The sequence below is a fragment of the Phodopus roborovskii genome, unplaced genomic scaffold, assembly GCF_943737965.1.
Source record: "Phodopus roborovskii unplaced genomic scaffold, PHOROB, whole genome shotgun sequence".
Classification (NCBI taxonomy): domain Eukaryota; kingdom Metazoa; phylum Chordata; class Mammalia; order Rodentia; family Cricetidae; genus Phodopus; species Phodopus roborovskii.
Genome location: NW_026126540.1, coordinates 20,812,083 through 20,837,801, shown reverse-complemented (window position 1 = coordinate 20,837,801; position 25,719 = coordinate 20,812,083). Strand labels below are relative to the sequence as shown.

General features: G+C 45.9%; 1 protein-coding gene across 4 annotated transcripts in view; it reads left to right on the top strand.

Annotated features, from left to right (window-relative positions):
* The window catches only part of Kirrel1 (kirre like nephrin family adhesion molecule 1), a 1,148,154-nt gene that overhangs the window by 85,196 nt on the left and 1,037,239 nt on the right, over window positions 1–25,719 (top strand). For all 4 annotated transcript variants that reach the window (XM_051199369.1, XM_051199366.1, XM_051199365.1 and 1 more), the window contains 2 exons: window positions 370–447; window positions 706–1,723. In XM_051199369.1, the coding sequence (XP_051055326.1) occupies window positions 370–447; window positions 706–1,182 (555 nt within the window). In that variant the 3' untranslated portion in view covers window positions 1,183–1,723. The remainder of the gene's footprint in view (window positions 1–369; window positions 448–705; window positions 1,724–25,719) is intronic.

The following is a 25,719-nucleotide window of genomic DNA, read 5'->3' as shown; positions in this document are numbered from 1 at the left end:
ACACATGTACTTTGGTTAGTCCCCTTTCACACATGTGCAAAGCTACTCTCTCCTCCCCTCCAGGTCCCTTTGCCTCAGCCTTCCCTCACACAGAGAGAATCTGTAGATAGTTTTGGTTCGACCTCGTTGTTACTGAGATTTGCTCCCCAACAGTAGCAAGGGCGTACTCAAGATATCATATTCCACGTCAGCAACAAAATGAATGCTAGAAGCCAGATCTCAGGTGTCCTCCTACCTCAGCCTATACACGAAACACAAATCTGCCCTAACCCAGAGCTTCCTTTAGCAGGTGGCCTCTGGGCATGGAATCAGCAAAGGGGGAGGGGGTAAAAGCTGTGTCTGTCCCCTGACACCCACTCTGTTCTTTAGTCCTTTAAGGATGACGTGGATCTGAAGCAGGACCTGCGCTGTGACACCATTGACACCCGGGAAGAGTATGAGATGAAGGTGGGAAAAGGGATTGAAGCAAGGCCCTTGGGAAATGGGATAGGAGGGTCTGCTTGGCCGGGTGGGGGTGGGGGTGAGGACAGCCAGGGAGGCATGGTCAAGAGGTCTGCAGAAGGAACAGGAGATAGAGAGATGCTAGGGGAGAAGAGAAGAGCATGGGTTGGGGTGGGCAGGCGTGGACAGAAGACCATTTGAGATCTTATTACACTGGAGGAGACCCCCACTTTTATCCTCTTCTCTCACCGCCCCGCCCCCCAGGATCCCACCAATGGTTATTACAATGTGCGTGCCCACGAAGATCGCCCATCCTCCAGGGCAGTGCTATATGCCGACTACCGTGCCCCTGGCCCTACACGTTTTGATGGCCGTCCATCATCCCGTCTCTCCCACTCCAGTGGCTATGCCCAGCTCAATACATACAGTCGGGCCCCTGCCTCTGACTATGGCACAGAGCCCCCACCCTCTGGCCCTTCTGCTCCTGGTGGCACCGATACAACCAGCCAGCTGTCCTACGAGAACTATGAGAAGTTCAACTCCCACCCCTTCCCTGGGGCAGCCGGGTATCCTACATATCGTCTAGGCTACCCCCAGGCCCCGCCCTCTGGTCTGGAGAGGACCCCCTATGAGGCCTATGACCCTATTGGCAAGTATGCCACAGCCACTCGATTCTCCTACACCTCTCAGCACTCAGACTACGGCCAGCGGTTTCAACAGCGCATGCAGACTCACGTGTAGAGGCTGGAGTGTGGCTGGGTATCTCTGCGGGGCAGAGGAGAAGGCTTCCCAGCTCTTCCCTGACATTCAGGGACAATGCTCATTGCTCCTTCCTTGGACCCAGCCTTCCTCCTCCTGCCATCACAAATAAGGAGCAGGTCTCCCAGTAACACCCCATCCCAAGGATGGTGCTCTGGGCATGCCCAGTCTCCCAGGCCTGCTGAGCTCTTCTCCAGGAGGAAGTCTCTACTGACCTTTGTTCATTCCTGACCTAAGCTTGGGCACAGGGAAGGGAGGTGGTGGTGAGGGGAAGAGGGGAAAGGAAAGGAGAGCACATTTTATCATTTCCTTTTTGTCCTGCTCTTCTGATCTCCCATATGTGGCCACTGAGATATGCTGAGGTGGGCAGGCTTTGGCCTAGGTAGCTCTAGTCCAGGCAGCTGGGATGCGGGACAGCCCACCAGTCCCTCTCTTGACTTCATTCATACTTATGTTCATCTTTCCCATCTCAGGGGATTACAGATGGGACAATGAGTTCAAATCCAGCCCTTGGTCTGTTGGGGTCAAAATGCTAGTCACAGTGGCTATCTTAGTGCAGAGGGGTCCAGAAATCCCCAGTAGCGCTGTTCCCTTTCTGCTCAACTCTGAGCTGGACCAACCAGATGTGTCCTGGATGTGAACAAAGAATGGGCAGGACGATGCCCTGGTTGACAGCAAGGGACCACTGTGAACTGCATGGCAGTCCCCAGATCCAACGGTGGTGGGAACCACACGAGCTTTCTTCTGTTGTGTTATCTGTCCCACTTCTTGGAATTAACTCTTGAGCCTTGGAGAATAGGGTAGGGCAGAGGTGTCATGGAGCTATTTCTTTCAAAGGCAATAAAAACCTCATTTGGAAAGAAAAGCTGTAGGGGTTCCCCCACCATATACAGTCCCCGTGGAAAGGAAAGGGTTGCCTTCCTCCACCAGGCTCCTAACACCTTGCATTATCCTGAGTCTCCAAGCACTTTGAATCTATTATATACATCCCAATGGTGAGACCTGCCTGCTGCTGGATTCTGATAGAGTTAAAAGTCCTAAACCCCAGATGCTACTGTCCAACCTGGGACTCACCCCAGTTAGAATTCACCTTGCAGGTAGCATGGTAAATGTTTTATCCAGACAGAGTTTGGGTTTGTCTTCTCCTTATTCCACCCCCCAGGTCAATCAGATTTCCTCTTCCATTTTCAGTGCCTTGAGTGTCAGGTTTCTGATGCTGTCCCTGTGGGGAGCAGCGACTTGTGAGCTTTAGACTGTCCTGTGTTAGCATCTGAGGAGAGACAAATGGGATGTGAAGGGAAGGGGGCCTGGAATGGCCCTACAGGAAACTCCTTATTGATCTCGATGGAGCCCCCAGTACAGAACACTGCAGGCATTGTAGTTCATAACCCATGTTGTCTCTTCCCACGCAACATACACATGACCACACACACACATTCCATACCACTTCTCATCTGCCACCGCCTGACCAAAGAGATTCTGTAACTCCTGTTTCAGCCTCCCTTTCCCGGGAAATCTTTGCCCATCTGGAGTCTACTGCCATTCTGGAGCCAGCTGTCCTCCTGCCCACTGAGGCCTGCATGATGGGAGGCAGTATTCCGAGAATACTCCCTGCCTTTTCTCACTGGTCACCATTCATGAATCATGTTTATGTTCATCAGCCACAGTCCATCACTAACCTCATAGATGGGCCTGTGGGGTGATACTCTCAGCTATCTCCTTTCTGAGAAGGACCAGGTAATACCCAGGGATCAAGGAGGTCCATTCCCAGCCTGCCAGACAGCCTCTGCTTTCTCTTCTACTCCAGTCAGTGCATCCACACAGAGTGGGCCTCCCCTGTAGCATTGACAGCCTCGCAGCTGTATTCCAGTTCAGAAGACCCACAGAGCCCTTTCCTGAGAGCTCAGTGAAGCCGTGCGTTTACAGTGTAGGTTCTTGTGAATATGAATTCATGCAAGTTTTTAATTTTCATTCACACCTGAAGCCATGGGTGATCCAAACACTTTAAAATCTAAATGGAGTGGCATTTCAAACAGCAATACTCCCTGAAATAATCATCTTGTTTGGGGTTTGGCTTGATTCTCGTCTTTCTCTCTGATTTAAGCAGTAGATCCCTTCCATGGAAGGGAGCACCACTAAGGTCAAGCCCTGCAGGAAATTTGTGGGTATCAAGCAGCATGCAAGGCACAGAAAACACCACTGAGACAGACTCGTCTCCTGCCACTCAGATTCTGCAGTCAGAATCAGAGTTAGGTCCTGCAGAATGACCAGTAGAATTGTGTGTCTGGGAAGCTGAAGGCCCCTTAACCATGGGGCTCTTCCATCTGAAACCAGTTGGTACCAGCATGGTGGTACCCTGTTACATGATGATTCTAAGCATCCCAGGTGTTATTGCTTTAGTTGAAAGAATAAGGAGCCAGGAGTCCAGAGATCCACGCCCTGTTCTGCAGCTGCCATTTGCTGAGTAACCATGATCTGACCTGTTTTCATTGCCTCAAATTTTCTGGTCTTTACCGACAACTATTCTGTGTTGGTTGTGTTCATCTGGGGAGGCAGGAATTGTGATTGCCCATCCATCAAAAGAACTTAGGAACAGTAAGCAATCAAGTGAGGGTTGGGTCAGGGGAGGCCTGCCTGTACCACAAACTTCTTGATCTTGTCCATCACCCTAACCCTGAGTGAAATGAAGCAGTCTGTGTTGCTCTCCTCTTGGGTTCAGCAGGTGGCTGTGACCATGGCAGACTCGGTTTCCTTTGCTGTGGCTGCAGGCTGCAGCACATGGTCTGGGGGGAGATGGGGAAACTGCCTTCTGCTTGGTCTTTGGGAACAGTCATCTGGCCCAAAGGCCGTGCTCCCTGTTCACCAAGCAAGGTGAAGCCTATGGTCCCAGCAGTCTTGAACCACAGGACAGGAGTGAGGGCAGCTAACCCCTTCCTGTTGGTTGAAAGAAAAGTTGGTAGAGGAAGAAGGGGTTAGTGGTTTTAACAAACTCTGCATATGGCCATTGTGGCTCTGGATGGGCCTTACTCGGTTGAGAGCCCAGCCTGCTTGCTGAGTCCTGGTTCCCCAAAGTCTAACCATAGAATATGCATGAAGTAAAACCTAGTGAGAAAGAAAAGTAACCAGGAATGAAAACAAATGTCTGGATCAGAATGAGAAAGATAAGCTCCTCTCACATCATGCTGGGTGATAACGTTTTCTTGATGCTGGCAGCTGCTTTCCTGCTGTTGACAGGAACTTCTCCTGCCCTGTGGGACGGAGCACACTGATCTGTTAACATGGGGGTGCTCTATGAGGAGCCATAGCTCCTAGGCTCCTTAGGATGGAATTGGGTGGCCCTGTATACTTGGCCCACTACATAGCAATGTTAGGCAATTGGGATTTATAGGAACTCGTGTTAAAGCCAAAGACCCTTTTGGACATGTGGAGTCTACCAGCTCAGTCACTGCCTCATCCTGCTGTGTGAGCAGTTCTGTCCCGATGGGTGAATTACATGACCACCCAAAGCCACTCCTAATTCATTTCTGTGCAATCTGAGCCCGGGCATGCTGTATACCTACAGAACCTGGTGAAAAGCTGATAATCAAACACTGAGGTACACAGACCTCAAGACTCCATTGGTGAGGAACTGACTGTTGTGAAAGGACTGTAAAACTGCCACCCAGACCTAACTAACATCCCTTTCTCCCCGAGTCCTTCCCACCTCCCTGCTATTTTTCCTTCTCCTAAAGGCAGTGCTTTCTGGCCAGGGCTGACTAACCTTTGGCAGCTTGCCTTGGACACCACCCTTGGGCCAGTGGAGAGGGCCGAGGCGTGTGCCGTAACAGAGTACGGATTTGAGAGGAGGGTACAGCATTGTTGCACTGAAGACAGAGGCCATACCAGGAGCTTGTGGTGCAAACCTACCCTTAACAATAGTAATAATTTTGTGTGCATAGAACACCACTTACCAGTCTCAGTACCCACCTTAGCTGTTTGCTGCCCCCAACCACTGGCCTTTGCAAACTGATGGCCAGGTTCTTCTCTTGGATCCAGGAGCCGTTGGTAACCCCTGGGAACAGCAGCATTCTGGAGAGAACAACCAATTTGCTGTACAACAAAAGTAGGCTCCTTAGCATGTCCCTCAAGGCCATGCTGCCTCCATTCTAACAGGGCACCCAGGGCTCTTGGGATCAAACTGTCTACCCCAGCCATTCCTGGGATTGTAATCCCCATTTCTGATGCCAGTCGAATTTTCTCTACCAAAATCCTCATCATAAATGGATCCATGATGACAACTAAGAGAAAAAAAGTATTTTTGTTAGGACAACCATCATAGATTTTTAGCAATGTGTATCTGTGTGTCCTTTACACCTTTTCCTATTCTGATATTTTTTTTCTTTTTTTTTAAAAAAAATATTGTGTACTATATTTTTAGCCTCAAACACACTATATATTATATATTTAATTTTATATATATATAAATATAAATGTTTAAAAAAGTACCGTGTTTTGTGTTGTTTAATATATGAACAATTGGTTACTTTAAAAGCCTGCTCAGTTTTGTGTGAAATGGTCTGGGTTTGGGGGGGGGGGAAAGTTGAAGATTGAGATTGCAAAAGTTATATATTTTCACTTCAAGACATATGATAGCCATTTTCTTCACCCGTTTCTGAGCACTGGAAAAGCCGGGGACCAATTCTGGCAGCTCTAGGACTAAGGGCTCTATGCTTTTGTGACATCTGAATGCTCAGTGCCAGGCTTGATTGTGAGGATGAAGAAACAGGAACCTCTGTATGGGCAGCCCCAATCCCACAGGGACCAGGAGGCAGCAGGCCTCTAGGCTGTTCTGTATAGGCAAATGCTACAGTCTGGATAAAAGCAGGCTGCAGGTCCGACCGACCGACCACTTGAGCTGGTAGTGAAGTAGCCGATGGCGAGGACACACACTGGGGTTCACACTGCTGACCTCACAGGAATGTTTCAGGATCAACAGAACTGGAGATAATATGACTCTGAGGCTGTAAATCATGAGAGATATGCAACGATGTGCTGTCCTTGTCTGATTAATGACCAAGGAAAGTCAAGACTGTTCCCGGAGCCTTTTTACATACAAAGAACACAGAACACAGCTAGAAACAGAATGTGAGGCGTGAAAAAGAAAGAAAGCAAGGCTGGGGATAAAGCTCAGTTGGTAGAGCTCGTGTCCTGTGTGCATCAGGTGTCAGGTCTTGGGGGTGGGGGCTCGTGGGGGCGCAGGTGCAAACCGTTGCCAAAGGTTATAGATCACAGCTCAGAAGGTGCACAGCTGCCACTAGTGCTGGAGTTTGGAGAAGTGAGGACCAGGTGCAGGGCGACTCTGGAGGCCACAGTCAGGTAAGCTGAACAAACACAGTTTGGGGGGGGGTTGTTTATATGTGTGTTTGTTTTATAAAGAAGCAGCAGAAGCAGCACGGATTGGATCCAGAAACAAAAGGAAGAGGGTGGTGAGGCAGAGCAGAAGGCAAAGTTGGACCAGCAGAGGCGGAGGAGGCCCAAGTGATTAGGCCCAGTGGTGTTGGGTAGTTCGCGTCCTGTGCTGTAAACGCCAGGCCCCTGCACAGGGCCAGTGTTACTGTGAGACAAGACAATGTAGAGCACCCCACTTGAACCTCCAAAGGCCTAAACCTACTGAACCCCAAGAAGGTCATACAGGCCATATTTATTTCTATGTATTACATTTAGTCCTGACTCCAGTCCCTCATGGAAATTACCTGCAGCTCAAGGGCAAATAGTAAAGGCCTGGCCTTTATCACCAAGCCTTACAAGGTATATATAATTTAAATTAAAAACAATCTTATTTTACATACCAATCCCAGTTCCCTCGCCTCCCCCCTCACCCATCCTCCCATGCCCCCCACCAAGCTCCCATCCCACCCCCATTCACTTCCCAGGGAGGGTGGGGCCTACCATGGGGGACCATGAAAGTCTGTCACATCATTTGGGGCAGGACCTAGGCCCTCTCCTCTGTATCTAGGCTGAGAGATTATCCCTCCATAGGGAATGGGCTCCCAAAGCCCACTCAGTGCACTAGGGATAAACACTGGTTCAGAGGCTTTAAAAGCTACTCCCTCCTTGTGAAATCTTCAGAGTCAGACACAGGCTCTTGGCCAAGCTTTACACAATGCTTTTCTGCACTTTCTCATCCAAGAGTAAAGCTCTAAGTCCTCCAGGATATGACCACTAACCTTTGTTTCCCACACCCCACCTTTCAATCCAATCAGATGGGTGTGCCTTGTTTGCCCTGATCTTCCCTGCTGCTGTGTCTCTGCCTGAAGAAGCCCTTGACCTTCTCTTTTCCAGAGTTTACTTATTTGAGAGCCTGCCTCAAAGGGCTTTCCCTAAAATGAGTCTTGCCTAACTGATTAATCATCCCCCCCCCCCCACACACACACCCTGAGAAGCCTCAAGCTGGTCTACACTCATTTGTAACTTCTGCTTTAATCATAGGGTTTTGTGTCTGGCACATTAGCACTTCCCTTGTTTGCTGTTTAGGGGTGTTTGTTGATTCGTTTTATTTTAAGACGGGATCTCACTAGTGCTCCTCCCAAGTGCTACGATTAAAGGCATATGTCCCATGTCAAATAAACCTTAAGCTGCGGCTGGAGCAGCAGCAATGCATTGCTTTATCATACGTCTATATGTCTGTCTATTTTGCAGTACTCTCACTCTATAGTGCAAGATGGCCTAGAACTCACTATGTAGAGCAGAGTGTCCTGGAACTTATGGCCATCCTGGCTCTGCCTCCCAGATGCTGGCTTTACAGATGAGTGCCACCACGCCTGCTCCACAATAATTAGTATCCCATCACCTAGTACAGTGGAGATGGTCAGTGTGTGCTGGAGAAATGCAGGCACAGAGAAGGAGCAAAGAGTCAAATCCATAAAACACCACACCTAGGGGAGCTGAACCAGTGCTCAAGCTGGTTGAAGTACAGATTGACCATGAAGAGCCTTGGTTCCATTAAGGCCAAGCTGATAAGCCGTGACTGGTGCTTGCTGATGCTGAGATTTCTCTTGTTGAGTCCCTGACTGATAGACAGTGCCACCTTGATTACTTTGGGTCAATATGCTATATGTGGACATGACATGTCACTTCCAGGCCAAAACATCTCATTGCTCCAGTCTTTTCTCCTGCCCTGGTGGCAGAAGCCCTTTAACTGTGTTGTAAGAATTTCAGGTGAAAGCCCAGATCCCATCAGTCCAAACATGGTAGGCTCTTCCACTCCTGCCAAGACAGCAATTAAAGAGATGGGTAATGATAAAGAAGAGAGAAGAATCTACTTAATGTGGCCCAATTAAGAAGGACAAATAAAGGGACCCCCAAGTTTGCAAAATTTAACATGAGACTCGGGTTAAATAGAGGAAGAATTGGGGTAGATGGGCAAGAAGTGTGGCTACTTAAGCAATCCTGGTCCAGGTATGATCTGGTTGTAATTTTCTCAGTTCTGGGTCTGTAAGGTGGTCCAAAGCAGTTGTGACTATTGCCACCACTTGGAAGGATCAATCGCATTCCCTGAAGATGACCATTTCTGCTCCAGTGTGCTTCCTTGCTGTTTGTGGATAGCTACCCTCATCTGAAGGGCACTGGGTGATCTCTGCCGTGCAAATTTATGCTGTGAATTCAGGGTGACTGGGGGTTTAAGATAATGATTGATATCTATGCCTTATAGACTTGATAGACACTCTCTGGATGATCAACAGACCTGGGTGTAATCAAGTGATCAAAAGTAGAGTAAACAGCAGGCACAAACACAGGCAGACGCGCCAGCCCTTGTTCTGTGTTTGATGATCTTGTGGCGCTAAATCAGGAATCGATGTCCTGATTTAGAAAAAGAGTGGGCAAGTACCCATTTTCAGTTCCAGGCGGTGAACTTTGCAGTGGTTTCTGCCGGAGCCCCTGAGTGACTGTGTAAAGCAGAGTCCCTTTGTCAATTCATGATAAAACATGGGCGTTGAGGGAAAAATTAATCTTCATTTTGCTAAGATGTTGAATTGGAAGCTGTCTGGAGATCAAATCAAAGGCATTGTGTGTGCTGAACAGAGCTCTACCCCTAAACAGCCCCAGCTTCCAAGATGCTGGTGTGTGGTTATTCCTCACTGCAAGCCAGCATATCCTATCCTCACTAAGACTGTGTTAAAATCCTGCCTTCCACCATTCCCCCCCCCACCTCAGGAAAATTACATCTCTGCATCTCTCTCCTCTGCGAAATAGATTGCTTACAGTCTCCATTCTATTTGGACCAGGATTGATTGCTGTAATCTGAAACCACAGTTCATGCTAAATCTTCTCCGACTATAGGGAGGTGTAATGGGCACCTGCCCACCACCCTTTGCTCCTGTTTTAGAAACATCAGGAAAAAGTGTCAGCAATTACCCAGGGGTTCAAAAAGAAGTGAGAAGTCCAGAATGAGGACTAGGGTAAAAACTAAGCAATGCTGTGAGTAACTGGGCGATACATGACAGGCCACAGCTTTCTGAGCTACCTTACCCAGAAAAGGCTGTGAGCAGCCAGTGGGAGATACAAAAGCCTTTTGTAAACTGCAGGATGCTATCCAAATGTGAGTTGTCTGGGTCCGGTAATGCCAGAGCATTAGAGCATTCCATCCTGGTAGCATCATCCCAAACCACACAGCCCACTGCCTGGTGCAAAGGCTCTTCCTGCCATAACCTGACAGTAGCATGTGCTTGTTCAGCTGGGCTTAATAAGTCCTGCCTTGCCAGGCCCCGGGGTTCTAAATTCAAAGGATCAGTTCTCTGCAAAGAAATCACCTGGGGGAAGAAAAAAAAAATTAGTTCATTAGTACTCACTTTCCCATTTCCTTTACTCATTGTAATTAGCTACCCAGAGGCAACCTCCTGGGGAGAACAGAACCTGCCCCAGCCAGAACCAGGCTGGGAGCTTTGTCTTGTCCACCACTGTGCAAGCCCTGTTCTCCTGGTGCTCTTCCAGCAGGCTCAGCCGGGGGGCACAGTTCATATTTTGAGACTCAGACTAGTGTCCCCTTTTCCCAAAAGACACACTGGTTACAGCCCCCTTTTCAAACAGCATGCTGTCACCGTTCCTAGCAGAAGCTGGCTTCTCAGAATTATGCTAGAGGCTGAGGGTTTCCCTAAACCTGGCTTTTCTCAGAGCCCCTGCGATCCCCTCATCAATAGATACTTAGCAATGGAACAAAGAACCTGAAAACTGGAGGCACCTCGGGAGCCATCTGATGCAACTAAGCAAAAGCCCCCAGCCTCAGAGAAGACGTAGGCTCAGCATCAGGACCGTGGCTTTGCATCAAGTATAGAATCTGAATGTTTGGGTTCTTCTCATTCCCACAGTTCCTGTGCCTTTGGGGAAATCCTTTGGCCTTTCTCAGTCTTGGTTTCCTCTTTAATAAAACCATTCTTTCATTCATGCTACAAATATTTATTGCCTATGCTAGTCCCAATTTCAGACCCTTGGGATAACACCAGGAACAAAACTCAGACCCTGCTTTCATAGAACTGTACTGATATAGAGGAGGAATAGACAATAAATAAATGGCTACTGGAGAAGGAAGTGCCGAGGCCACAGAGATAAAGTGTTGTAAGCATGAAAGTGGAAAGGAGAGTGGGCTATTGTAGGGTACTTGGTCAGAAAAGGCATATAAGGTCTTTTACAAGCGAGGTAAGTTGGGTATTTATCTGGAGGAAAGATGAGTCCAGGGAAAGGGACTAGCTAGCAGTGGTAAAAAGCCTGAGGCAGGAATAGAAGACTCAGAAAGGAGCAGTAAGAAAGGGGAAAGTGTTAAGACAGCCTGGTAGAACAGTGTGGCAGAAAAGATCGTGTGGGGTTTGAAAAATATTCTGAGGTAGAAAGATATAATAAATTGTTATTGTGGACAAAGTCCAGGTTGGACATTTCCAGACTCTCGGTATCTTGTTAAAAAATGAAATAAAGTACAGAGAGATCGTAAAATAATAGGGAAACTCTCTTCAAAGTGAAGCATGGTAAAGATTACAAAAAAATAAGCTGTCAAGACTAACCGGGCCATTGGTTGGCTATGCAGGTCTAATGCAGAGATCTGAAGATCACTAATGCTGAAGCATTCTCAGGTCAGAACGCCACTGTTTCTGTGATCCTGGTGGCTTCTAGGGATGTCAGAACAGTGCCAAACAAACTAGATTTTAAGAAGACTGCAAGTCCAGATGTTATGAACCATCTATTTTTACTTTGAACACATGACTCTTGGGGTGATGGTGCAGCAGGATTGAATGTAGAGCCTCATACATGTTAAGCACGTGGTCTACCACTGAGCTACATTCCAGCCCTGGCCACATGGCTTCTGTGTAGACAGCATTTGTTGCAGATCAGTGCAAGAAGCAGCATGCAGATCTTTGCCTGTACTTTCTACTGAGAGGTGACACTAAGCACCCACTCTGCTTCTTAGTCTTCAAGATGGTCATAAAAAAGGAGACACGGGCAGATGGCTCTGACGTAAATGCTAGTCCCAACACTTGAGAAGCAGGGGCAGGTGGAACTCTGATTTCCTGGCCAGCCTGGTCTATATAGTGAGTTCCATGCCTGCCAGGGCTGCATAGTGAGATCCTGTCTCAAACCCCCCCCCCCAAAAAAAAAACCCTCAGGAACGATTTGTTCAGTGAAGGCCACCGTACCAAATTATGTGCTCCGCTTCTACCGCTTCAGTGGCTTCCTCTCTACCTCCATGAGTGCCACTGTCATGGCTTCAGTGCAAAAAATATAGCTGTCATTTTAAAGAGAACAAGAGATAATTTATTCTGGGGCCAAATTTGAGTGATTACATCCGGGGAGACACCAGGTTCCGTGTTGCCACGTGGAAGCAGTTCTCAGAGTTTTATAGTAATAGAACAAAGAAAACCATAAATCAAGGTGAGAGATGCAGTTACAGCAAAGGGGGACATCTCTCATGCTATCTGATGACAATCTTAGCTCTGAGGTTGGTGGAAGCTAATGGCCTGCTAAATCAACAGATCCCAAAAGGTCCTCATCCATTCATTAGTCATGGGATATTAGATCCTACGCAGAGCTGGGCAAGGAATGGTGTTCAGAGAGCTAAAACTAAATAATTAGTCTCCGAATCTGCACTATCGACCCCTCCACATCACTGCAGTTCTGTCAGCCAATCAGATTCTATCTAGGAGTTCTTATTCACAATGTCTTTTTTTTTTTTTTTTTTTTTTTTTTTTTTTAATACCCTGTATAGTTTATCAAAGTACTGACAGTTTGACTCTGAGTCCTCTCTCCCGGTCCACACACTTTTGAGATTGTCTCATCTATTGTTCTATTGTCATGTCACCAAGGTTGCAAGAATGATTCCAAAACCTTTAGCGTGCCTTCTTTGTAGGCCAAATAGCCACATTTTCTTCCTCCTACAGAAACTCAGAAACGACAGGCCCTTTAATTCTCATCTTTAACGCAAACCCCAGAGGCCAGGCTCCCCTTTCCCTTTGCTCTTGCGTACCCACAGGCCTCCTTCCTCAACTCCTCCCTGGCTGTTTCTCTCTTTGCCTCCTGTCTGCCTGGCCCAGGCTTTCTTTTTTTCCTCCTCTACATTAATGACAGAATATCTTATCTCATTTTCTCTGCTTCCAGTTCGGCGCTGTCTGCTCTGTACCAGACAGTGCCGCTGGAAGAGTCCTCCCAAGTCGAGTCTGATGTGGTTATTCCTGGACTCCCCGTGCTTCCTGTCGGGGTTGGGATAAAATTAATCACAGAATTTAGCTGATGGTGTGCCTCCATGAACGGAATTCCATTTCTGCAGCCCCATCGTTGAGTGAGCCTCGTCTTAGGTCTTACAACTTGTGAGGCCTGTTAACTTTCACTTTCCCGAGGAGCTATTAGGAAGGATGGGCGTACCAGGACGGCTCGGCCACAGGCACCGCTTGTTTTCATGTTGAGCCCCTTAATGGAGTTAGGGGGAATTGTCACTGGATCTCTTGTTCTTTCTGTTATTAGAATTGGGGATTAGGTTATAACCTGTGCCCAAGTGAGGTCCAGTCACCCATCTTCAATAAGCCAACTAAAGGAGCCAAGTTATCAGTGAAAATGGAAAAGGGGGAGATGTTTAATGTGGCCTTTCAGGGGGTAGGATGAAGAGATCCAGGGAACCCCAAAAGTCCATCTTCAGGGTCCTGAAGTGAGATCTAAGTTTAATTAGAGGGTCAAGGACATGCACATTTGGAGTCTGGGCTTCTGTCCATTTCATCCTCTAAGGTGGTCTGGCAAGTTATTGGAACTAGGTGAATCTCTTTCTAGTTCTTTCTCTGCCTGATGGTTTTTTCCTTTCCCCGGCATGAAATTCCTGGGGAAAGCCCCATTTCCTTGAGGTCAGTTGTTTCAACAGTCTGATAGTCAGATGGAGACACAGGTGTTTCTTTAGAACATTTTCATTTCGGCCAGGCCAGTTACATTTCCAGTGTGGTCACATTGCCCGAATGCTTCCCAGAGTATGATGGCACACTTCTGTAGAGATAGACACAGGAAGGTCAAAGTTCAAGGTCATCCTTGGCTACATAACAAATTAGAGGACAGCCTGGGCTACTTGAGACCCTGTCTCAAAAACAGCAGTACAAAACAAATAGATGGAGAGAGACATCAGGCAGGGAAGTTACAGCATAGCAGGAAAGTTTCCACTGTAGGACCCAGCTGCCTGACAACATTCTCAGCCTTTGGGTTGGTGAAAGCCAGTGGTCTGTTAAGTTCAGAAAGGCCTTACCTAAAATTCACCAGATAGTAGATCAAACACAGAGATGGGCAATGAGGAGTTGAAGGGGGCTAAAAATAGCCCAACATAATTTGGCTCTTGAGCTATAACATTTCAGCTCTCCACAATCACAGACATTCTAATCATTAAGTCACCCTTGGTAATCTTTTTACATTTTCCATTAGATTTATTCATTTTACTGTTTGTGTGAGTGTTTTGTCTGAATACATGTCTGAGTACTATGTGCATGTTTGGTACCCGTGGAGGTCAGATGAAGGCAACAGATACCCCTCTAGAACAAGAGTTAGGGATGGTTGTGAACTGCTATGTGGCTGCTGGGAAATGGACCCAGGGTCTCTGACATAGCAACCAGTGTTTTACTTTTTGTTTGTTTGGTTGGTTTTGGTTTTTCGAGACAGGGTTTCTCTGTGTAGCTTTGAAGCCTGGCCTTGAACTCACAGAGATCTGCCTGCCTCTGCCTCCCGAGTGCTGGGACTAAAGGCTTGTGCCACCGCTGCCTGGCTCAATGTCCTCTTTTTGTACAAGGATGCTTAATTTCTTCTCACTCCTACACAACATCTCAGGAAAGAACAGGGATTAGAAGGAGGGAGCACTGTTAGTCACTGTGCTGGAGTTTAGAGGAGATGGATAGCAGAAAGCCATGGTTTTTCTCCTTTAGGAATGTGTGGCTCAAAAACTAGAGCACTATTCCTGCATGCAGATAACAATGTAAGATGTAAGCATTGAGTACTAGGAGTCTGAATGGAGTGTCAGCTTAGCTGGAAGCAAGCCCCATTACTTCTGCTAAGATTTGGGGTAGGAGATTCAAAGGGAGGAGGTTGCCTCCTGGACTAGGACCTGGAAAATGAAGAGCAGCAACGTTTTCATATGGAAAAAACAGGGGGACAGAAAACCCTGTAAAGGCAGCTAATGCAACACGTGCACTGTGTGGTTTTCCTGGGACAGAAAGCAGTCCACACATTTGGTATGGCCCGGGTGCAGGGACAAGATGTCGAGAGACACCAGAAATTAAATTTGAAGTGCTGCTACTCAAGTCCCCTGGGCATGATGCAATACTCTGTAGGGCTTGGGTGGAGGAGCACAGAGCTCCATATGCATGCTTGGTGTATTATGCAAGAAGCAGTCAATTTGCCCTCCGCCTAGAGAACCCATCTTGGAGACAGTCAGGTAGTTTACCTTCTGTAACGACTTCTGCTGGGATGCAGCACGGTAGACCGGAGCCCAGCTAATGGCAGGCTTGGAGGAATGCCTCTTGCTTGGCCTCACTGCTATGCTTGAATGCCCTTGCCCTCTGTCTCTTGGTGCTCCTAGCCTTGCTCCTGGTTCTCTGCCATCTCCATAGCCCTGCCCTACCCTCTCATGAGTTCTGCCCCAACTTTACTCCTTTTTTTTTTTTTTTTCATTGCTTTCATCATTCTGCTTCCGAGCTATTAAATCTGTCTGTTCTTCTCACTTATCTGCACCCTTTTCCTTCCAATCACAGTCTTTGTGCTGGGGAGCTGGTGTTCAGGGAGGAGTCAGGAGACTAAAATCAAACTGGGAAACTTGGCTAATTCCTGTCCAGAGTGGATCATCTCTCTTTCCCCCCTTTGTCTCCTCATTGTTTCCTAACTGACCCCGACTGTTGTCCTATAAATGAATAACTCCAGCATGCATTCGGTGGTTTCCAGGTGAGAAGAATTTTCTTAAACAGACCCCAAGTATAAGTAATCTCTTGGGGATGCTTGCCCTGTACTTCCTCATCCACCAGAAGTCTGTTCTTTACTAAAGCCAAAGGGTTTCTGGGAGGGAGAGGGAATGAGAGAGGAACCCAGACTGACATTCTAGGCTGATACCTCCCGTGGTGGTCTCTTCTGTGTGACAGATGACGGAATTGCCCACCTCCACTTTTACAAAGTACCCAGGATAGCTCTGGAAGAAACTGTGGGAGGCTGAGGCAGCCAGATGCAGCAGACTCCTACAGAATCGTTCCTAGCTCTCACCTTCCCCACCCCACCCCACCTCACCCCTTGGTGAGGACACCAAGCACCGGAGGGAAATGTGTATCCATGTCCATTCAAAGGCCTGTATAGCTGGCAATGCCTGCCTGCAATTTCTGAGCCTGTTATTGGAGCTGTTAGTGTCATAGCCTGTACCCTGGAAACCTTGACAGGTCAAGCTCAGCCACTTGCCCTCAATAGGCCAACAGTTAAAAGTAGTAAAAGATTTGTTGAAGTGGTCATGTTAGAAAGAGGAACAAAGGAAACCAGTGATCCTCTAAAGCCCATTTTCTGGGTCCTGACACGAGGTTTAGGTTTAAATAAATAGCAAGAGGTATGCATAACTAAGCCTTCCTAGTTGTGTATTTCCACTCATCATTGTCTCAGCTCCTGTCTCCCCTGCAAGGTGTCTGATAGGTTGTTAGATCTATGTGGAATTTCTTTCTAGCAAACAAGCCCCACTCTGGCTGCACCAGGCTCCAACATTTTCCTTCTTCTAGTGTAAGACTGAAAGCTCCAATTTCTTAGTGTCTAGTGTTTTATTACTCTGACAGACAAAGGGAGGGCACAGATTTCTGTTTAGAATGTCTTCATTCTTGCCCGGGATGGTTACATGCAGATGCCTGTGTTGTGTGCCCTGATGAGTAACCTAAGTGTTCACTGTTGTCGAAGCATAGGCAAAAGAAAAAAGAAAAGAAAAATCAAGCCACAAACCTCACTCCAAAGAGGCTCAGAACTGTTCATTCCAGAGCCACATATGAGTGACTGTGGCCTTAGAACCCTGAAGGAGAGTTCTCAGAAAGAATCTGTGTCTGCTGAGAATGATTGATTGATTATTAGAACAGCAATGACGTGGACAGGTTGGAATGTTGCTGGCCTACAGGTTAACTACTTTGTCTTGGGTTATGTTAGCTCCTGGAATAGCCACACCTTGCCTACCTCTGTGTCAGAATTAACATCCTGTGACTAACAGATAAAAACCTTTGAAGTCTATTAACTGAGCAGATCACCAGGCTCCACCAATCCAAAGGCTGAGAGTATCATCAGAGAGCATCTGAGGCCCGCCAGAAAGCTCCCCACATCTTGCTGTAACCTCTCTTTGATCTACCCACCAATGGATTTTAAACTTGCCTTTATGACTTTCTTTGTTCTACAAGCCATGAGACTTCATGAAACCGCTTCCATGTTGGAACATGAAATGTGGGCAACCCAAAGCTATATTCCTGGGCTGTGGTCACTCCAAATGGCTCCAGAATAAACCACCTCTTATTCCCTTTAAGATGAAAGCTGTGGTTTTATCATCAACAGAACGCAGATTTAGATTTCCCAAAATTCTATGTTCCAACAGTATAATGAAGTTTCTTTTTATAATAACAGGACAAAGGAAATCATAGCTCAAGGCATATTGGTGGAAACATTAAGCAGGTGGGTTACAGCAAAGTGGAAAAACCTCTATGATAGGCCTCAGATGCCATCTTGGCCTTTTGATTGACAAAACCTAGGGCTTATTAAGTTGATACATTTCAAAAAAAGTTTTCTTTTTTTAATTGCTGGATGTTAGGTCCAGCATAGAGGCAGGGGGGAAAAAAGGCTATTTAGAAAGCTAAAAATAGCCAAAGATAAGTTGTAATTAGTCTCTGGACCTATAACTTTTTAATCTTTTACATGTCTCCACGGTCGTTGAAGTTCTAAGCATTTAATTGCCTGGTAGAAGGCCCAGTTGAAGGTGCAAGTTTTTCCTGGAATTTTGTTCACGCTGTCAGTTCTCTTATGAGTGAAGTAAGGAGTTGGATATCCTATGCAATGTTAAGCTATGACTCTGTGTTGGGAGACTTTCCCAGAACACTGAGGTTATCTCATGTGTTCAAGAATGCTCTCTGGGATGGGGATTCCATGAATAGTCTTCGGGGATCCACCGAGGAGCCTGGGTCTCAGTAGAGTAGTGAGAAGGAAGTGGAGCAGGGCTCTGGGGCAGGTTTATGCCTGAAAGAAGACAGGTGCCTAGAGCAGTGGCCCACACCCCTCTTCCTCCATATTCCCTGAGCCTTAGGTGTGCAAATTGCACTGTAGATTTGTCAATTAGGTCTGGGCACCCCACGCTCCCCAAGTCTCTGCATTTTACCCATTGTTGATGTCTATAAGCATCTCCATCTGCTGTAAAGAGAAGTTCTTTTGATGATGAATGAGATCTTTGGATGTAAGGATATGTATTTAGAATGCAGTTAGAAATTAATTGGCTTAGGAAGATGGCAATGATAGGTTTCCCTCTGGGATAGATGACCTCTCCAGCCACAGGTAGTTGACTAGGTTTGCAGTACCAGGTGTGAATTCCCTCCTACTGGGCAGGCCTTAAGTCCAGTTAGACAGCTGTTACTCAAGAACCACTATAGCACTATTGTAGATAACTTGCCAGGCTAGTCACTGTTGTGGTTCATAGGTTTTACAACTAGTTAGAATTGTTAGTTGCCTTTCTCTTTTTCCCTCTTGGCAGCTTATATGCACCTTCCAATACTACAAGAGTTGGTCTTCACAAAGAAGGCTTACAGGTCAATTCTAACTTAATTCTTCCAATTCCTGTGTCTGAAATATGTGAGTATTCAGGAATAGGGGCTCTTTAGTATGTTTTGAAATCAGTTAAGACATCTCTCTTCTTCTTCTTCTTCTTCTTCTTCTTCTTCTTCTTCTTCTTCTTCTTCTTCTTCTTCTCCTTCTCCTTCTCCTTCTCCTTCTCCTTCTCCTTCTCCTTCTCCTTCTCCTCCTCCTTCTTCTAAATCAGAAATGCTTTGACTATCTGGGATCTTTTGTGCTTTCATATAACTTTAAATTTTTTTCTACTTATGGAAAGAATAGTTTTGAATTATTGATGGAGATTGCATTGGATTTGTAAATTGCTTTTTTTAAAAAAAAGCCATTTTCACAGCATTGATTTCTCTAGTTTGTGAGCACGTCTTTACACCTTCTAATGTCTTCCTCAATTTCTTTTAAAGTTCTCAGTGTAGTGGTCTTCCACTTCCTTGGTTAAGATAATTCTGATTTTTTTTTTTTTATAAATAGTTAATGGAATGATTTCCCTGGTTTCTTTTTCAGCATACTTATTGGTATTCATGTAATGTTTGATTTTTGTATGTTGGTTTTGTGTCCTGCCACTTTGCTGAAAGTGTTTATCAAATCCAAGAGTTGTCTGGAAGGGTCTTTAAGGTTTTTTTTCTTTTTTTTTTTTTTTTCTTTTTTTAATTTTAAAAGTCAGATATGGCTTAAAAAGATCATGTTTACAAAAAGTAAATTATGTAGTAAAGAAACATCAAAGTGAAGTTGATGAATAAAAAGGCACATTTGAAAAGTTTAAGGGTACAAAGAGTCCCTTGTTTGTCCTACTAACATAGGACAAGAGGGAAACCAGTTTAAAAGTTCCTCAAAAAGCTGAGAATAGATCTACCACAGGATCCAGCTATAATATTCTCAGGCATATACCCAGAGACTCTGTATCTTTACAGAGATGCTTGCTCATCCATGCTCATTGCTGCCCTGCTCACAGTAGTCAGGGGATGGAAACAACCAGATAAACTGATAAATGGATAGTGAAAATGCTGTAAATTCACCCAGTGGAATATTCAGCTATCAAAAAACTGAAATTATGAAATGTGCAGATGACCTCCACCTTCATCAGATAATCTTTCCCAGTACCTGGCAGTTAACATAGTAACCTGCAATTGGACAACATGCAGAGAAAGAGAGAATTCAGAATTCGCATCCCTGAATGGGATGTCTATATCATACTCCTCCTCTCAAGGTTTAATGATATTTGAGGAAGAGGGGTGGAAAAATCGTAAGAGCCGGAGATGGTAGATGACAGTGTTTTCTAGTCACAACAAGGCAGATGCACATAGGAACTCACAAGCAACTGTGACAACATGCACAGGCCCCACAGAGACCGGGTGGTGGGCTTGAAGTCCCACCCTAGCTGAGGCACTATTGGCATTTGATGGCTGCTAGGAGAGGAAGTCAGTTGTCTTTAATGATGTGATACCTGGTGTATTGAACGCACTCTGGGGCAAGTCCCATGTCCAGGAATAGTTCATTAACACAAATTGACTCAGTGATTTTCAGAGAGAAAGGGGAGGGGCAAAGAGAACATGAATTAGGGTGGGTAGGGAGCTTACCCTAGGAGGACTTGGAGGGATGAATATAATCAAAATGCCGTGTAAGAAATTATCAAAGAATTAGTAAAAATGTTATTTTTAAGAAGTAAGGGAGGGAGAGAGGGAAGGAGTGAGGGAGGGAAGGAGGGAGGGAGGGAGGGAGGAAGGAAGGGAGGAAGCTGAACAAGCTGTGGAGAATAAGCCAGGAAGTAGTATTACTCCGTGGTGTGGTCTGTACTTTAGTTTCCGCCTCCAGGTTCCTGCCTTGGCTTCCCTCAATGGTGTACTATATAACCTGTAAGCCAAATAACCCTTTCCTCCCTGGGGTACCCTTTGGTGATGGTGTTCATCACAGCAACAGAACCACCTCTTTATTGATGAGACTGGTTTACTCATCACCCACCGTAGTTCTGCTGGATTTGGCTATGGTTTTATATCTAGTACTTGTTTCATGAAACAGTGTACCCGTGTTAGTACACAGATGTTTAAAGTATTTATTTTTATTCATTTGCCTGTGTGTGCCACAGCCTGTGTGTAGGTCAGGAGACAGGTCTTAGGAGTTTGGTTCTTTCCTGTCAGTATGTGGGATAAAAAACTGGGGTCATGATGCCGGGTGTTTGTGACACACACCTTTAATCCCAGCACTGGCACTGGGGAGGCAGAGGCAGGCAGATCTCTGTGGGTTCGAGGCCAGCCTGGTCTACAGAGTGAGTGCCAGTTACAGGCTCTAAAGAAATACAGAGAAACCCTGTCTCAAAAAAAACAAAAAACAACAAAGCAAACAAACAAACAAAACAAAAAACCTAGGGTCAGGAAGTCTGCAGGCCTGCAGGCGAGTATGTCTACCCCTAACGCATCTAGCAGGTTCTGTGTGTTTAAAGCTGTGATGTTTTCTTTCTGTATTGTTTCCTTAATCAGCTTGAGGTGACTTTACCTCTTCTAGTCTTGGTATTGAAACAATGAAAACCTCTTGCTCCCTGGTTCCATTTACTTGGAATATCTCTTTCTATCTTCACACTAAGATGGTGACTGCCTTTGACAGTGAAGTACATTCCTGAGAGACAGATCTTGTTGTTTTTCATCCACTCAACCAGTCTGTGTCTTCTTTTTTTGTTGTTGTTTTATTTTTGTTTGGTTTTTTGAGACAGGGTTTCTCTGTGTAGCTTTGTAGACCAGGATGGCCTCGAACTCAAAAAGATCTGCTTGCCTCTGCCTTCCCAGTGCTGGGATTAAAGGTGTGCACCACCACCACCCAGCAACATTATTCTTCTTGAACCCTTCTCATTCAAGACTCACCACTCAATAAAATGCCCAAGGATTGGAAACTGAGAAAATATATTTGAGTATATGAAACAATACTTTTTCCTTCTCCCCTCCCCCACGCCATCGTTGGAAGGTTTTACTGAACTTGTAACTAGCTACCTCCTTAGTGTGCTTCTCAGATGTGAGAGACACTTCTCTGCATAGGAGCTTCTAGTTCATCTACTTCCCACTGTCTCTTGATCCCCAGTCTATATGAATTCTTACATGCATTCTTCCAAAATACTCTGCCTTTGATTGCTGGGGCATCCTCGGTTGTATTTTGTGGGCTGTTTGGGAGCGGGAGCTTGAGAAGCGTGCATTACTGTGAGGAGGATGTGAGTCACTGGAATCATGGCTACAGGAAGTGAGGTGTATGCGGCTCTCAATGAGCTGAGGATGAGCTGTTTGCTGGACGACTGGCCAAGTAGCTGAAGTAACAAGAGTTCTTTGTCAACGCAGTTTGGTACGCTTTCTGGGACATGTAATTGCTCTGTGGATCTCAGTGGCAGCTGCCTCCCTCATCCCTAGAGGCACTTGTTCACTGTACCAGGACATTTGTGGCATGTAGATGAAGTTTGGTGCCTCTTTCCACTGATCCTAAATAACGCCACTCATGCATGTAGGCTCAGATTCATGCACGTGACGAGCTTCCATCTCTGAGGGCCCAAGCTAAGGCTTTCTCATCCACCAGGCCACCATGTTCATGGTTGCAGTGCAAGGAAATACCATCACTCTCACACAGCAAGTCCTGAGTTGTAGACCTTCCACACATACAAGGACCACTCCATCCTATCTTGCAAATAGGGGTCAAAAACTATGGGGCAGAATCCAAAGGCCTAGGCTCAAACAGAAACTGCCTGCCTGTTGTGACCAAAGTGGACGAGCGAAGCCCAGTGTCTCACCGTGGATAGAGCGGCTACCGGGGCCTCCCCATGGATCTATTCTGCTATCTATACCTGTGTGCCTTCCCCCAAGCACCTGGTACAGATGTGTTCTGCCCATAGAGACTGAGAATGTTTCAGAAGGTGGAATAGGCTGTATCCTCCACAGCCACAGATGGGATGTTTTATGTGGCCATCCCAAGCTTGCCAGCAGCCTCAGTGTCCTCAATTCTATGGCCACTCTCAGAACCTTGAACTTCTCTGGTCTTCCCTAGTGAAGGTGACAAGTGGTAGATACATTGTGGCACTCGCAGACTTATTTAATACCTACTCATGAGGCTGTGCATTCCAGAAGGCCACAGTGGTGAGACCTCCAGGATGGACCTCTCCATCATGAGGTCTCTGCAGTCTGGCAGGAATGTGATCGATCCCTGGTTCATAATCTGCGGGTGGTACCCTCGCTTATTCTGTACAATCACTGTTGCTTGACTTTGAGCTCTCTACAAAGGCCATTCTTGGTTGAACTTTGCAATCTTGAATCAAAGGGCAAAGCAGTCAGCAGTTCCTAGGAGAACTACAGGAGTCTGAGTGTGTACATTGCACCCAATATTCGTGCATATGAACCCAATATAAGTGTGTCAACAAACTACAGCTCTGGTGATGCGCTGTCTGTTTAGGGGGATGCGGCTTCATCGGTTTGCAGCCTTTTACTGTAGCTAAGAAATCCTCAGTTCTTGTTGCTAGCTGTTGCTGGCGTGTAGCAAGTGTAGCAGGCAGTCACCTTGCTGGCAATGCGGAGGGGTGTGGGGGCGATTGCTCAGAGCAGCATGGTTTATGCCTGGATCTCCAGCTGCTCCAGGCCACTCCTGAACCACCTAAAAATTACACATACACAAAACACACAACAACAAACAAAACCTTAAGCTCTGGAGCTCCGAGTCCCATGAGCCCCTGCCTCACCCATTTCCTTTCCCTCCAGCCTGTGTCTTTTGAGTGGGGAACTGGGGATTGAGAACACTGATGTTCAGAAGTTACTGAAAAGTGTTTATTAATTCCTGACTTTTAACAGATTTTGTAGTATTTGTGTTTCTGTATTCCTCGTTTGTTCACTATTCTTTTGTCTTATAAAATGTTTTATGATCTTAACATTCATTATGCATAATGATGGGTTTCATTGTGACGTTTTCATAGTTGTGCAGTGTATTTGGTTCATATGCAAGCCCTGTTAATGCCCTCTTTTCTCCTTACACATCTACTACCCTGCTTCCTTTCCTACCTGGTCCTTATTTTACTTTCATGTCTTTTATTTATGTATTTCTTATTTATTGTATGAAATACAAATCAATGGGGGGCTAGAGAGATGGCTCACTGGTTAAGAGCACTGACTACTCTTCCAGAGGTCCTGAGTTCATTTCTCAGCAACCACATGGTGGCTCACAGCCATCTGTAATGACACTAGTACCCTCTTCTGGCTTACTGGGATACACATAGGCAGATCACTACATACATAATAAATAAATCTTTAAAAAAATACAAATCAATGAATGCATTGGGGTCACATAAAGGAGGGTGGATGGGAATTTCCTTTTAGAAGCAGGGATACCTTACCAGTGTTACACTAAAGAAGAAAAGATGTCTTTCCTATCAACCATTAATGGCATCTAGATCCTTAGGAGGGGTGAGACCCAATTGGCCCTCATACCTTCCATGACAGGTTGTTGATTGCTGTGAGTTCCAGAGCTCAACAGCCACATCATACCTGAAAGTCAGTGTTTCAAAGCACCCTCCCTCTTTTCAAGGCCTTAAGTTCTTTCTGACCCTTAAGATATTTCTGATCATCAGTCATAGTCCTGGGTCTTGGAGAGAGTGACACAGATATCCTATTTATTTCGGAGCTTGCAACAATCCGTTATTCTCACTACTTTACCAGTTATGCATCTCTGAAGTTGCCACTGCATAATGAAGCCTCTCTGATCAAAGTTAACTTTTGTAGGAATCTGTGGGCATAAATATAGTTACTTAGAAGGTAATTTGATAGCACTTCATGTCCACTGAGCACAACAACTACAGTAGCCCCCCCCCCAAAAGTCCATGACCTCTCCAGCCATTGGGTTTACATAAAACATTGATTACCCCAATAACAGACTTGCCACTATTGCAGCAGTGGGGTTACCTTGCCTAGCAGGTCAGTACTATTGCACACTGGGTCTACAGCTGAATTGATGATGGTTCATCCCCCACAGCCTGTGTGGCACCATTAGTCAGGCACAGGAAGGATGGCAAGCAGAATGGAAGTTTTCAGCTCAGTTCCAGCTGGAACTCTGAGTGTCTTGCAACCAGGAAGGTGATGCCATCAGCAGTAGAATGTTGCTGTCTAGTTCTGGTGAGCAACCCACAGCAGTGGCAAATTGCCTGTATTGTTTGGGGGGAGGCTTGGGAGCCTCCTGACCTATATAACTCATTGAAGACTAGCCTACCTCTGGCACTGGGGTTTTTGTTTAATAATCTTTGGCTTCTGAGAGCAGCTTTATTCACTTACATGAAAACCTCTGGGGGAACTTAAAGATTTTTGATTGCTTATCAAGTATCATACTTCTTTATGGCTTTTTCATACAGCATTAATTAGCTCTGGTTGCCACCCCTCCCAATTTCCCCACCCCGCTACACCTCAAACCTTTCCATACCAATGTGAAACTTGCACTTTAATATCACATGCATTCTTCTACTTCCCCCAACTCAAGATTCTGTTCCCCTCCTCATGGCCCCTCTCTGCTTTCCGGGATGTACACTTACTCTGTTATTATTATTTTTTTAATCCACACATATAAAAGCTAGAAGCTAAAATCCACACACGAGAGAGAGTATGTGGTGTTTTTCTGAGTCTGAGTTACCTTACCTGGTGTGTTATATACTTCTAGTCCTTTTTCTGAAATTTTCATGTTTTCATTTTTTTCTTTGTGGCTGAATAAAATGTCACTGTCTCTTTTGCTACATTTTCACTATCCATTCATCAGTTGATGGACTTCTATGCTAATTTCACTTTCTTGGTATTGTGAATAAGGAAACATTCATTATGAATGTGCTAGTATCTCTGGATACGATAAGTCCTTTGTAATGAGCACCCAAGAGTGATAAAACTGGGTGATATTAGTTCAGCTCTAAGATTTTTGAGAAAGCTCCATACTAATTTTCCATAATGTCCCTACTGGATTACATTCCAACCAACAGAGGATAATAGTTCTCCTTCAATCCCAGCACACCAGGAGGCAGAGGCAGGTGGATCTCTAAGTTCTAGGACACACAGGGCTACACCACACACACACACACACACACACACACACACACACACACACACACGCACACATGCACACATGCACACACGCACGCACACACGCACGCACGCATACACACATTCCTCCCTTCACATTCTTGTTTGCCCCAGGCCCCCAGCCATTCTGATAAGTCAT